At 61.4% G+C, this 12738-nt stretch overlaps 1 protein-coding gene across 10 annotated transcripts; it reads left to right on the plus strand.

Moving 5' to 3' along the window:
* Positions 1–6142: 6142 nt before the first annotated feature.
* On the plus strand, positions 6143–12738 carry ADAMTSL5 (ADAMTS like 5). Of its 10 annotated transcripts, none has more exons than XM_067734429.1 (14): positions 6279–6406; positions 7287–7405; positions 7513–7614; positions 7873–8071; positions 8181–8272; positions 8515–8575; positions 8728–8836; positions 10011–10138; positions 10450–10561; positions 10928–11014; positions 11140–11303; positions 11483–11681; positions 11756–11827; positions 12177–12738. In XM_067734429.1, the coding sequence occupies exons 2-14, from the start codon at positions 7329–7331 to the stop codon at positions 12476–12478; spliced, it is 1704 nt and encodes a 567-aa protein (XP_067590530.1). In that variant the 5' UTR covers positions 6279–6406; positions 7287–7328; the 3' UTR covers positions 12479–12738. The 10 variants fall into 10 exon arrangements, with proteins under 10 accessions (XP_067590539.1, XP_067590530.1, XP_067590534.1 ...); XM_067734433.1 differs by having other exon boundaries at positions 7999–8071; XM_067734430.1 differs by having other exon boundaries at positions 7522–7614.

Raw genomic sequence — 12738 nt, forward strand, 5'->3', positions numbered from 1 at the left:
TGTGGGGCGGCAGACAGGGTCCCGGAGAGGAGGTCCAGAGTGCAGTTTTGGGGACGTTGCCTTCAAGATGCCTGGCAGGGGAGCCCAAGGATGATCCAGAGGAGGAGATGGGACTGAAGACACCACGTGGGGCCTCCCTGGCACCATGCTCAGGACCAGCCAGGGCCCTGGGTCAGGAGCTTTAAGGACAGCTATGGCCAGGTCGGGAGGCCACGATGTATTTGGGCCCTCAGAGGCTCACAGAACCAGGGGCTGCCTGAGAACTGGACTCAGGGGATGCTGTGGGGCTCAGGGACAGTCCAGCCTCTTCCTGACAGCAAGAAGCCTTCCAGAACCAAATCAGATCACATCCAAAGCCTGCTAGTGGGCCCCCATGGCCTTCCCACACACCCACTCGCTCACCCTGGCCCAGCCGCCCTGGCCTCTCTGTTGGTCTGAGATCCCGTACCAAGCTCATCCCAACCTCAGGGCCTTTGCACATGCCATTCTCTCTGCCCAAAGGACTCCCCACCCCCCAGTCTTCGTCCAGGAGCTCCTTCTCATCTTCTGGGGCCCAGGCAAGGGCCCCCCACACCCTATGAGTCCCTCTGCAGTACCCTCACAACCTGCAATCATGCCATTTCCCTGCTAGTTCGCTGACTTCTCTCCTACAGGACTGGGGGCTCCATGGCAGAGACAGGCTGTGCATTTCCGTGCTATGTCCCGTGTAGGTGCTGACCCACTCACTGGGGGAGCCTTGGGAAAGTCCAAACCCTCCCCCAGCTGCCTCAGACTCCGCCCGCTGGGTGGGCATCCTCAGGGTCCTGAGTGGGTGCTGCCCCTCCGGGTGGACGCTCGTCCCCCAGTGTCCTCAGCTGGATGCCTTCTCAACCTCTGTTTGGGGACATCGGTTGACTCGGCTGCATGCAAAGTACTGGGTGCCATCAGAACCAGCCAGATTTCCAGAGGAATAATCTGTATTTCATCTGCTTGGGTCTTTTGACCAATTATGAGAGAAGCAGCTCAATGTCATGTGGGCTCCTGGATGAGATCCTGGAGCAGAAAAAGGAAATTAGTTGGGGAAAAAGGAAAAAAAAAAAAACAGCAACTCGTGGCATCCAAATAACGTTTGGAGTTTGGTCAATAGTGATGGTAATTACTAATATTATCAATTAGTAATCATAATATACCAACATGAGTTCCTTAGATGTGACAAATAGTCGTTTCCTATGGCTGTTGTAACAAATTAACACAAACTTGGTGGCTTAGGAAAACATATATTTATCACCTCACATTCTGGAGGTCAGAAGTCCTAAAATGCAGGCGTGGGCAGGGCCGGTCCTTCCGGAGGCTCCAATGGAGCATCGGTTCCCGCCTTTTCCAGCTTCTAGAGCCTCCGCATCCCTGGCTCTCAGCCCCTCCTGCATCTTTACAGCCAGCAGTGCAGCATCTCCCGTCTCTCTCTGCCTCTGACCCTCCCACCTCCCTCTTATAAGGACCCTGTGACGATGCTGGGGCCCCCGGGGAATCCAGGGACCTCCCCATCCCAGGGGCCTTAATTCCACCTGCAAAGTCCCCTCTGCCCCGTGAAGTGACACGTCACAGGTCCCAGGACCAGGACATGGACATCCTGTGTGTGTGTGTGTGTGCGGGGGGTGACATTATACTTCTGATGACAAAGGATAGAGAGAAACTTGCTGTAACATCTTTGCAACTTTCTGTAAATCTAAAATTATTCCAAAATAAAAATTCTCTTTAAAAAAGAGAATTAAAAGACTACAATAAATTAAAACCTAAAAGGCAGTAACTCAAACTCACCCCAACCCCCTCCCCCCCCACCCCCGCCTAGATCATCATGCTCAACCGTGAGGGTTTATTCCTGTCCACTTCCTGTCTGAGTTTATGCTAACATAGGTAATTTTCCTTTTATATAAACGGCATCAGATCATGCATAACTTTTCCTTCTCACCTAACACTTCTTGCCTTTTCTGAATAACCTTCCCATGCTCCCGGTCCCCACAATATGCGAGGCCCCTGCCGCCTCTGGCCTCATGTTCACTGCTCTCCAGCTACACAGGCCTCCTCACTGGGCTGGTCCTCACCCTGCTCCTTTGGCCCTCTGTCCTTTGCACGTACTGTTCCATCTGCCAGGAACACCCTCTCCCTCACACCCTCTTCCGTCCGGTTCCCCTTCATTCTCCAGGTCCTGCCTCAAGCATCTCCCCACTCAGGCAAGTCCCCCCAGCCCCCTGCCTCAAAAGGAGCTCAGGACACCCATTCGGATGTGACTGTGAAGCAATCCCAGGCCCTCCAAGTCTCACTGTGTGTGACTCTGCCCCTCTGCCCCCCCAGCATCCCGACCCATGAGGTGGGGGTGAGGATTCCTCTCACGGGGGCAGCTGGGGGGGTCACATCAGATATGGAGGCCTCCAAGGTGGTGGTGATATGTAGAGGTGAAATACTGCATCACAGGATCAGTGGCCTAAGAAACAGGACCTGTCCAGGGGGGTGAGGGTGATGAAAAAGATGCTGTTCCCTATTTGAGAGGACCTCCTGATAACAAGTCACAGAAACTCCAAATTGCTAAAGTGAAAAATAATGGATGGATGGCTTCAGGTGCAGCTTGATCCAGGGACTGAAACAACCATCTCAGAAATCTCGCCCTCTCTGCTTCCTGCTTCTGTTGGCTTCTCCCTGGGGTGGAGAAAACTACCATCCCAGCTCACATGGGCGACCCTGGCCATGGTGGGTCCCCGATCCTGCTCTATTCATGCTCAGGCCCAGGGACAGCTGGGCAGCTCCAGAGACCCGGGTTCTGGGGTTGCAGGACCCCTCCCACCCCATCTACACAGGAGACTGGAGTATCCTGTGGACCACGTGCCCAGGCCTGAGGGATCGTGGGAGGCCATAGGGAGTTGGGGAGGGGGGCAGGGGGAGGCTCAAGGCTGTGAGACCACAGAGGGAGCCTAGGCTGACCCACATCCATCAGGACTCGTGCCCACTTGGCCTGATCCTGTCCAGGCCCAGCGTCAGGGATGCGGTCCAGGCCGGAGCTCAGCGTAGGGGGACCCTGCCGACCCCTGGGCCTGAGTTCAGACCAGGGCATGAGTTGGGGGGGGGGGGGTGAGATGCCGCCGCACCTGGAGCCTCCAAACCTCACAACCACCCCTCCACCTGCAGCAGGTATTTCGAGCTGAGCTCTCCGCCTCCTCTGGGCATCTGCTGAATCCAGTTGAGTTAGCTCCTGCATGGGGATGGGAGGCTGGAGATCTGCAGGGTGACAAAGACTGGGGAGAGGGGGCATGGGTGGGTACGGGACTCCACACCTTCACCCCAGCCCCATCTGGCCATCCCATGAGCATTAGGGCCCCCATGCGGGGCACAGTGCCTACTGTATGCATTCCCTGCAGGACCCAGTGCCTCCTGTGTTTTGTCCCTGCACAGGGACTGTTGTATGCACTTTCTATAGGACTCAGTGCCTGCTGTATACACTCACTGCAGAGTACAATGCCTGCTGTAGACATTCTCTGTAGAGCATGGTGCCTGCTGTATGCACTCCTTGTGGGACATAGTGCCTTCTGTATACCCTCCCTGCAGGGTGCAGTGACTTCTGTATACACTTTCTATAGGCTACATTGACTGTTGTATACACTCCTTGGGGGGGTCAGTGTCTACTAAATGCATTCCTTGCAGGGTGCAGTACCTACTGTATACACTCCCTGCAGGGCCAAGTGTCTACTGTATGCATGTCTAGGATGCAGTGACTGCTGCATACATTGCCTGCAAAGCATAATGCCTCCTGTATATGCTCCATGCAGGACACAGCGCCTGCTGTATGCATTCTTTGCAGATCACAATGCCTGGTATGTACACTCCTTGCAGGGTACAGTGCCTTCTGTATATCGTCCTGCAGGGCACACTGCCTGCTGTATGCACACCCTGCACAGCACGGTGGACTGGGGCTTGGGGCATAAGGCACATGGGGGTGGGGGTGCGGGGGATGAGATTGTCCACTTGGTGGCACTCCTGGCCAAGCCTGATTTCTCTCTGATGCCACCCAGGCCCGAGGCCCCAGCTCAGCACACAGTAGCTGCTCTGCAGAGGGTGCCTGCCCTCACCATCCCCCTCTCTCTCCTGCTATCCTCTCTCGAGCCTTGTTCCCCCAGGCTGAACCTTGTCAAGGTCACTGCCTTCATTGATGCTGATCCGCTGGCCACTGGTCCATGCTCTATCCTCATCTTACCCACTCAGGCTGCCCCTCCTCCTCTCGGAAGCCCATCCTCTTGCGACCTTGGGGGACCCCATGCCCACCTCAGCCTCTGACACTCAGGCCCCAGTCTCCGTTCTGTCCACACTCTCACCCCATGACCTCATCGATGACTCTAAGCACCCCTGTGTGCAAAGGATGCCCACATGTCCATCCCCAGCCAGACGCGGCCCCTGGACTCCCAGCTGTCCTTGCCTCACCCTAGACCCATCCTAGTAGGTGACCTCCGGACTTGTGCCTCTCCCTCCCCCGCAGGGAATGGGGCGCCTCCCGTCACTGGCTGCTCAGCCCAAGCTCCCACCTGCCTCCTCCCAGTGCCTCCCCCGTGGGATCTGTCCCAAGGCCTGCAGACTCCACTCCAAACAGCTGGGAGCTGCCCAGTGCCCTCCCCACCCCCCACGCCCCCAGCCCAGCCCCTGACCCCAGCATGCTTGCCACTGCCTACCCACTGCTTTCCAGGTCCCCTGTCCTGCCCCCATGACAGCCAGAGGCAGCTGTTCCCAAACCAGAGCACCCCCTCCCACCTCCCAGGGTTGCCATCCCCCTGGCCCCTCTCTGACCACATCCCACCCCCAGGCTGGCTACTGGCTCCACCCACCCCAACCTTCCCACTGTCCCTTATTCCCTTTTCCAGCCTCAGGGCCTTTGCATGTGCTGTTCCAGGCAGACTGGGCTGCCCTTCCCCCACCTCCCTGCGACAGTGACCTCCTGCGTGAGGGCCTTCCTGGCCCCCTACCCCCTCTGCCGTGGGCTTGGGCTATCTCTGCAGAACGTCCTGATGGGAAGGTAGCATGGTGCCCTCGTAGGGCACTGTCTCCCCTCACTAGCCGGATTCACAGCTGTAGCGGCACAAAGTAAATGCTCAGTAAGTGCTGGATGAATGAACGGCGTTGGATGGCCCTGCCTTGAGCTGCTCCAGGCTGGAGGACAGACAGAGCTGGACCGGCGGTACCCCCTCCCTGTGGTCGGGGCTGGAACACCTCACTGCAGGCTCCCGGGAGAAGGGGACACTCAAGCTGAGCCTGGGCCGAGCCCAGGGAGCAGAAGAGCTGTCCACCCAACGCCCCCCTTGGTGCCCCCATCTCCTCAACCCGCTCGCCAGGCAGCATCCTGGGGCCACAGCGAGGAGCCAGGGGAGGGGGCGAGCGGAGGGTGCCTGCTGCGTCCCTGCTTGGGCGGGGGATGAGGGGTGGGGGGGGCGCGCAGATGCTAAACCGGGGAAAGGTCTGGTGCTGCGGAACCCTGGGGTAACCCTGTCCTTGCCCGTCCGCGCAAAGAGCTGAGATCCACCTGGAATTGTCGCTGTGGAGACCCCCGCCGGCCCCATTGCCCGGATGGGGAACTTGAGGTCGGGGAGGGTGGGGCCACAGTCGCGTGGGAGGCGGACCTTCTGGACCCGGGTCTAGCTGCGAAGCCACGGCTTGCAGCCTGGGGCCGGGCAGGGAGGGCGGGAGGCGGGGTGGGGCGCGTCCTCTGGTGACAGCAGCGCCCGGGAATGCGCCGGGCTGGGAAGGGGCTCTCCGCCCCCCACGCCAGGCCCCTGGGACTGAGCTTCCCCCCAGTGCTCTGGGGCCCTGCGCTGGGGGTGGTCGGGACCTGGGGCGGGAACCCAGGCGCGCCGGTTCCTGAGTAGGGTGACTTTGAGGGAGGGGTAGGGAGAGGGATTTGGGGAGGGGTAATGGCCAGGAAAGGGAACCTTCGTGGGGACGCGATCTGGGCGTCGGTGGGGAGAGGGCAGCGCCCTCCTGGAGTCTCAACAGGGCGACCTCGGTTCGCTCACATTCCCGGGCCCTGAGCGCGGCGCCCGGAATAGCAGCCCCGAGATGGGGGTAAGGGCGGTCAGTCCCCGCGTGGCTCCCCCGCCCTGGGCTTCCCAAGGTCACCGGGGCGCGGACGGTCGGACACCAGGCCGCAGTTCTGGGGGGCCGCGGCGCGTGCGGAGCAGTCCCCTGCCGCAGATCGGCGCCCAGGCGCGCAACGGCCGCGCGGGGGCGCACGGCGCCGCCGCCCCTCTGGACCCCGGCCGGGGCGCGCCCTGGGAGGCCGGGTGGGAGGGGCCGTCCCGCGTTCCCCCCGCCCCTTCTCGCGGGCCCCGCGGCTTCCGCTCGCCCACGGGCAGCCCTGGGAACCTGGACGCGCCGCCTGGGCTCTACGTAGCCGGTAAGTCCCTCTTCCTATCCCCCCACTATCCCGGCCGGAGTCTTCTCCCCGTCCCTAAGCTGGGGGGTGGCGAGGCAGCAATCCCCAGGGTGGGAGAAAACTCATCCCCACTTCCTCCTTGGGAAACTGAGGTCCAGAGGCGTGGCTTGCCCTGAGATCACACCAAGAGTCAGGACTGCAGCCAAAACGGGGGGTGTGTCCTGCTCCTCGGGCAGGGGGCTCTGGAGAGTGGGAATGGTGATCCCTCAAGCCCCTCATTTTGCATCACCTAGACCCCCACCCCACAAGCCAGTGCTAAGAGGGGAGCGGGTGTCCGAGGGTCAAGCCCCCTCCCCCTACTGCTCTCCAACCCGGACTTCTTCCGGCTTCCTGGGCCAGCCAGTGCTGGGGTTCAGAGATGCAGCCAGCCTCACAGCTCTGGTCAGAGAGGGGGGGACCCACGGGGGACCCACCCCGTGGTCCCCCAGGTTCTCAGCATCTGGAGCCACCTTGGCCCTAGACCCTCGGTGCCCCAGGTTTGAATGTCAGAGCCAGGAGAGCCTGATAACCAGGGACACTGCTGCTCGAGAACATCCAGTGGGGCCCTGCCTTCCCCCATCCGCTGCCCGGGACATCCAGGACCGGAGCCCTCCAGCATGGCCTGCGTGTCCTTTGGGCACTGCTGACCGCTGGGCTCCCTGGCCCTAGCCCGCCACTTTCTCCACCAATGCCATGGTCATGGGGAGGGTGGGGATGGCAAGTGACTTCATTCTTCCCTTGACAGATGGGGAAACTGAGGCCCAGGGAGGCAAAGCCTCCCAGCCACCCTCTCCCCCGCCCCCACACAGCCGCCTCCCTCTTCCCTGGGTCATCCTCATTGGCAGCCCCTTTCCCTCTGCAGGCGGCTCTGGGGCTCCATCCCACACCCTCTTCACATGAGGCCATGAGGCACCCACTGGACCGGGGCCAGGTCACCCTGCCCTGTCCCGCCCCCCATCCGGGAGCTCCTGGCTGCTGCAGGTCTGGGAGCTGAGGGGGCCCTGGAGGCTGGGGCCCGCCCGGGCGTGGGGTGGGGGGAGCTCTGCCAGGCACCAGACCCAGCCACCACCAGCTACACCCTCTGCAAGGTCCCATAGAATCCTGGACTGTGCCCAGCTGGTCCCCACTGCACAGATGGGGAAACTGAGGCAGGGGGAAGAGGAGCACCTGGCCCCTGGCCACACCGGAAGGTAGGAGCAAAGATGGTGGGGAGATTGGGGAGGGCCCTAGGACCCTGGAGACACCTGTGCACGCTCCTGGAATGATTCCATCATCAGACGCTGAATAAGCACCTACTACGTGCATCATAGACAGTAAACAACCAGTAATAATTACTTGAGTTTTCTCTCTCCAGACCGGGCTCTGTGGCCCCCGTTTTCCTCACGTAATTTGACGAACCCCTCAAAACTCTCCTATTAGGTGGGCTCTATTATGACTTCATTTTTCAGAGATGAGAAGGGAGGCTCAGAGAGGTTGAGATACTGTCCAAAATCACACAGCCAGTCAGGGAAGAGCTGGGGTGCAACCCTTGGCCTGCTGGCCCCCCCACTGCTGCGCCCCCTCCTGTCCCCCAGACCCCGCCCACTCCAGAATCTCCTGCTCCTGCTGTGGACCCTCCTGAACTGTGGTTTGGGGGGCAACGCTCAGGTAAAGGGGGACATGAGCCCAGGGGGCAGTGGGCATGGGAACCCAACTGGCAGTGTGGGGGTCACCAGCCTCCCTTCCAGGCTGACTCTGCCTCTGTCTCCCCAAGTAGGGTCCGGGTGAGTGGACTCCATGGGGTTCCTGGAGCCGCTGTTCTAGCTCATGCGGGCGAGGGCTCTCCGTGCGCAGCCGGCAATGCATCCGGTGAGGAGGCTCCTGGGACCCGGCTGGGTGGGACGGGAGGGGGTCCCTGCCCCTCCTCTCCTGTCAGGCTGGCCCAGCCCCTGGCCGCACCCTCGACCTGCCCACACAAGCTGTGCCTTTTAATCCCACTAATCCAGCTGGAATGTGGGTGGGGTTAGCGGGGGTGGATGGGTGGGCAGGCTGGCTCTGTGGAACGGTTTCTGGAGGTGCTGACCGCAGTCTGGCCACCCTGCTCCTCGAAGGTTTCCCAGGGAAGAGCTGTGCTGGGGGGACACCCACGAGTACCGCCTCTGCCAGCTGCCCGTAAGTTCTAGCCAACCACCCCCCAGACTGAGTTCTCCCTGGAGCCCTCCTGCTTCCCTACTCATGCCCCCAAATATCCTTGCCACCATGCCAGATTCTCTGGGCATCCCCGGGGCTGTCCCAGCCTCTGCTCCACCGATCTGTGTCCCCAGGAATGTCCCCCAGGGGCCGTGCCCTTCCGAGACCTCCAATGCGCCCTCTACAATGGCCACCCTGTCCTGGGCACCCAGAAGACCTACCAATGGGTGCCCTTCTATGGTGGTGAGTAGCCTATGCTCCTGTTAGTCCAGCTCCCTCAGCGCTGGCAGGGAAAAGTGGCTGCTAAGAAGGAAGGGGGACTTGGAGGGGTGCAAGAAGGGGGCATTGGCACTGGGGCTTTCAGGGATATGTAGGAGTTAGTGAAGTGAAGGGTGGAAAGCAAGTGTGAGTTGTGAAGAGGGGCAGAAGGAGGCAGGGTCTATTCTGCACAGGGTCGAACACGAAGCTGAGGATTTACTGGGAGCTGTATCCAGAGGCCAACATTTCTCAAACTTACACCAGTAGCAGGAAATATTGTCACACTGAGCTGAAAATAGCGAGTTATATAATTGTGTGCCTGGGGCAGTGCGCCTCCAGATTTAAGGGAAATAGGCAGCTTCAGACGCCACGGTGGGGGTAGACACAGATAAGAAAATCCTAGAATGGAGAAAGTTCCACCCGTCAACCTCACAGATTTTTATTTCCTTCACCCTAAGAATTGGCGGAAACTTGCCATGATTTCACCCCCACAAAGGCCCGCCAGGGCCAGCTCAGGCTCTATTCCAGGCTGGGTCTGCCAGCCAGCCTCAGGGCGTCGGGAGCCAGAGGGAGACTGAGCAGGGGGAGCAGGGATCAGGTCTGTGGGCCTCGGGTGTGGTCAGACTGTCCATTATGCCCCACTGCCAGGCAGAGGGGGAAACTGAGTCCCGGGGAGGGCCAGCAACATACCCAGGCTATGCAGGACTCAGTCAGAACTGGCCAAAACCTTTTTGGGGGCACCTTCTGGGTGCAGAGCCCAAGTGCCGAGTGTGTTCTGCCCACCTCTGTGCCCCAGAGCCTAGAACATTGTCTGGAAAATAGTAGGTGCTCGATGAGTGTTTGTGGCATGAACGTATGGAAGAATGAGTGAAGAATGGGTGATGATGTTAATAGTGGGCCCCTAATATTAGGACTGAACATGAATGAATGAATGAACGAATGAGTGCAGGCCCAGGATACTTGCCTGGGACAGTCCCAGCGAACGGGAAGCAGAATGCCTAAGTTCCAGTCCTGGCTCTGCCTCAGCCTCCATGTGTGGCTTTGGCTGAGTCTCTGGGCCTCATCTGCCCAAGAGGATGGCTGCCTGAGGGGAGACTGGCAGGAAGGGGGCTGGAACTCAGATATGTCCCCCACTGCCACCGACTCCTCCCATCCCCAGCACCCAACCAGTGCGACCTCAACTGCCTGGCGGAGGGGCACGACTTCTATCACAGCTTCGGCCGCGTGCTGGACGGTACCCCCTGCAGCCCGGGCACCCAGGGACTCTGCGTGGCTGGCCGCTGCCTCGTAAGAACTCCAGGCCCCGCCCCCATCCCTGCCCCTTGTAGGTTCCACCTGGCCTATTCCCTCCAGGCCCCGCACCCAGACACCGTTCACTAAGTTCCTGGTCCCGCCCTCTTCCCTAGGCCCCGCCCCCTACCGAGTCCCCGACCTCCCCTGCCCCACCTATCACTAGGCCTCATCCCCAGCCTCCTCCCACTAGGGCCTGCCCCCCAGGTTCCATCCTTTTAGTTCTTGGTCCTGTCTTCTTCCGTGGGCCCCGCCCCCTCGACGGCAGGGCCCGTCTGACGGCGCGCGTGCCCTCCCCATCCCTTTAGAGAGCCGGCTGTGACGGTTTGCTGGGTTCGGATGCCCGCGAAGACCGCTGCGGCCGCTGCGGCGGCGCCAACGACTCGTGCCTCTTCGTGCAGCGCGTGTTCCGGGATGCCGGTGACCGCCCTCCCCGTCCTCGCGCTCTCCCAGAGCGGGCCCTTTAAGACGTCCCGCACTGATTGGGCAGTCTGCGGCCCAGCCCCCCTCGCTCAACGTTCTGATTGGTCATTGCTCAGTCTCCCCCTCGCTCATCGTTCTGATTGGTCATTGCCAGATTGTCCCGCCCTTCCCAGAGCAGACGGGGTTTAACTCCTTTGCTGCCGCACTTAAGTGATAATCATCGTAACTCCAATCCTTTAGGAAGCGTTTTCGAAGTACCAGGGCCTTGGCTAACCTTCTTACCGCAGTATCCCACTTAATCCTCAAATCATCCTTCAAATACACCCCACCTGCTCCCCAACGCCGTCCTTCCCTCCCGCCCAGGTGCCTTCGCTGGGTACTGGAACGTGACCCTGATCCCTGAGGGCGCCAGGCACATCCGCGCCGCCCACCGCAGCCGGAACCACCTGGGTATCGCAGGGTCCGAGGGAGGAGGCGCCCTGCTGGCTGCCCGAATCCAGCGGGGAGGGGGGCGACAGGGTCGGGAGGCGGGCGGGGCCGCTTCCGGGGAGCCCGGGCTGACCCTTCCCTTGCAGCGCTGATGGGGGGCGACGGGCGCTACGTGTTCAACGGGAACTGGGCGGTCAGCCCTCCCGGGACCTACGAGGCAGCGGGCACCCACGTGGTCTACACCCGCGTCACAGGGTCAGAGGAGACGCTGCGCGCCGCCGGGCCCACCTCCGAAGACCTGCTCCTGCAGGTGGGGGCGGGCCTCTGAGAGGGCGTCTGGGAGTGTGGGGTTAAAGAATCCGTTGGGAAGCAGGGGGCGCGGCGGGGCGGGGGCGGGGGGCTGGGCAGAGTGTGTGTTGGGGGACGCTGGGCCATCAGGTCCGAGGGCAGCTCCCTAGTATGTGACACCCCCCCACTCCCGCCGCCCAGGTCCTCCTGCAGGAGCCCAACCCCGGCGTTGAGTTCGAGTTCTGGCTCCCCCGGGAGCGCTATGGCCCCTTCCAGGCGCAGGCTCAGGCCCAGGGCTGGTCCCTGCGGCAGCCGCAGCCTCGGGAGGTAGATCCTCAGTCCCCTGAGTCTCCCGCTGCCCCCACTGTTATCCCCCCACGGACCCCAGGCCCCACCCCAGGTGAGCTGGGGACAGCCTGGGCGGGGGCGAGCAGGGAAGCAAGGCCTGTGCCCCTGACTGCACTGCCCCCGCAGACCCCTGCCCACCCTGCCCTGACACCCGCGGTCGTGCCCACCGGCTGCTCCACTATTGCGGCAGCGACTTTGGTGAGAGGCCCTTGACCCCATCCCTCACCTGGCCCCTAACTGACCTGAACTTGACCCCTATCCAGCTGACCTCTGACCCTGGTCAGACTTTGCCTTTCACTCCTTGACCTGACTCCAGCTTGACCCCTCCTGACGCTCATTTGACTCCCTGATCTAATCCTTTGCCCTAATCTCACTCCTAACCCCTCACTGATCCTTGAGCTGACCCTTACCCCAGGCCTCAGCTGACCACAGTCCCCAAGGGCCCCCAATGCCCCACCTGACCGCCAGTTCCCTCGTCTGGAAAGGGGTGTGTGGATGGGCCCCGGGGCGGAGCGTCCAGCCGGGCTCAGCACCACCCTGCCCGCAGTGTTCCGGGCCCGCGTGCTGGGCCGCGTCCGGCAGGCCCAGGAGACCCGATATGAGGTGCGCGTGCAGCTCATCTACAAGAACCGCTCGCCACTGCGGGCCCTCGAGTATGTGTGGGCGCCGAGCCGCTGCCCCTGCCCACCGCTGGCCCTCCATCGGGACTACCTGCTGGCGGCCCGGCGCCTCATCAGCCCCGATGGCACTCAGGACTGGCTGCTGCTCCCCCATGCTGGCTACGCCCGGCCCTGGAGCCCCGCCGAGGACAGCCGCGTGCGCCTGGCCGCCAGACGCTGCCCCCTCTGAGCCCCTGGACCAGACCTCGGCCACACACGGCTGACCAGGCTCAAAGTCAGCATATTTCCCCTATTGCCATAGCTTCCAGGGAGCTCAGAACTATCTCCCACCTGCAGCTCTGTGACTCCCCACCACACACACTCAGACACCCCTGCACTCAGTCAGATCCACTGTCGGAAGCAGGCACGCACTGGTGAGGATACACTAAATGGACTCTTTAGCTCTGATTTCCTCTCTCACCCTGGAAACTCATAGTTATTTTACCCTCA

Source organism: Pseudorca crassidens, chromosome 3, assembly GCF_039906515.1.
Source record: "Pseudorca crassidens isolate mPseCra1 chromosome 3, mPseCra1.hap1, whole genome shotgun sequence".
In the NCBI taxonomy this organism is placed as follows: domain Eukaryota; kingdom Metazoa; phylum Chordata; class Mammalia; order Artiodactyla; family Delphinidae; genus Pseudorca; species Pseudorca crassidens.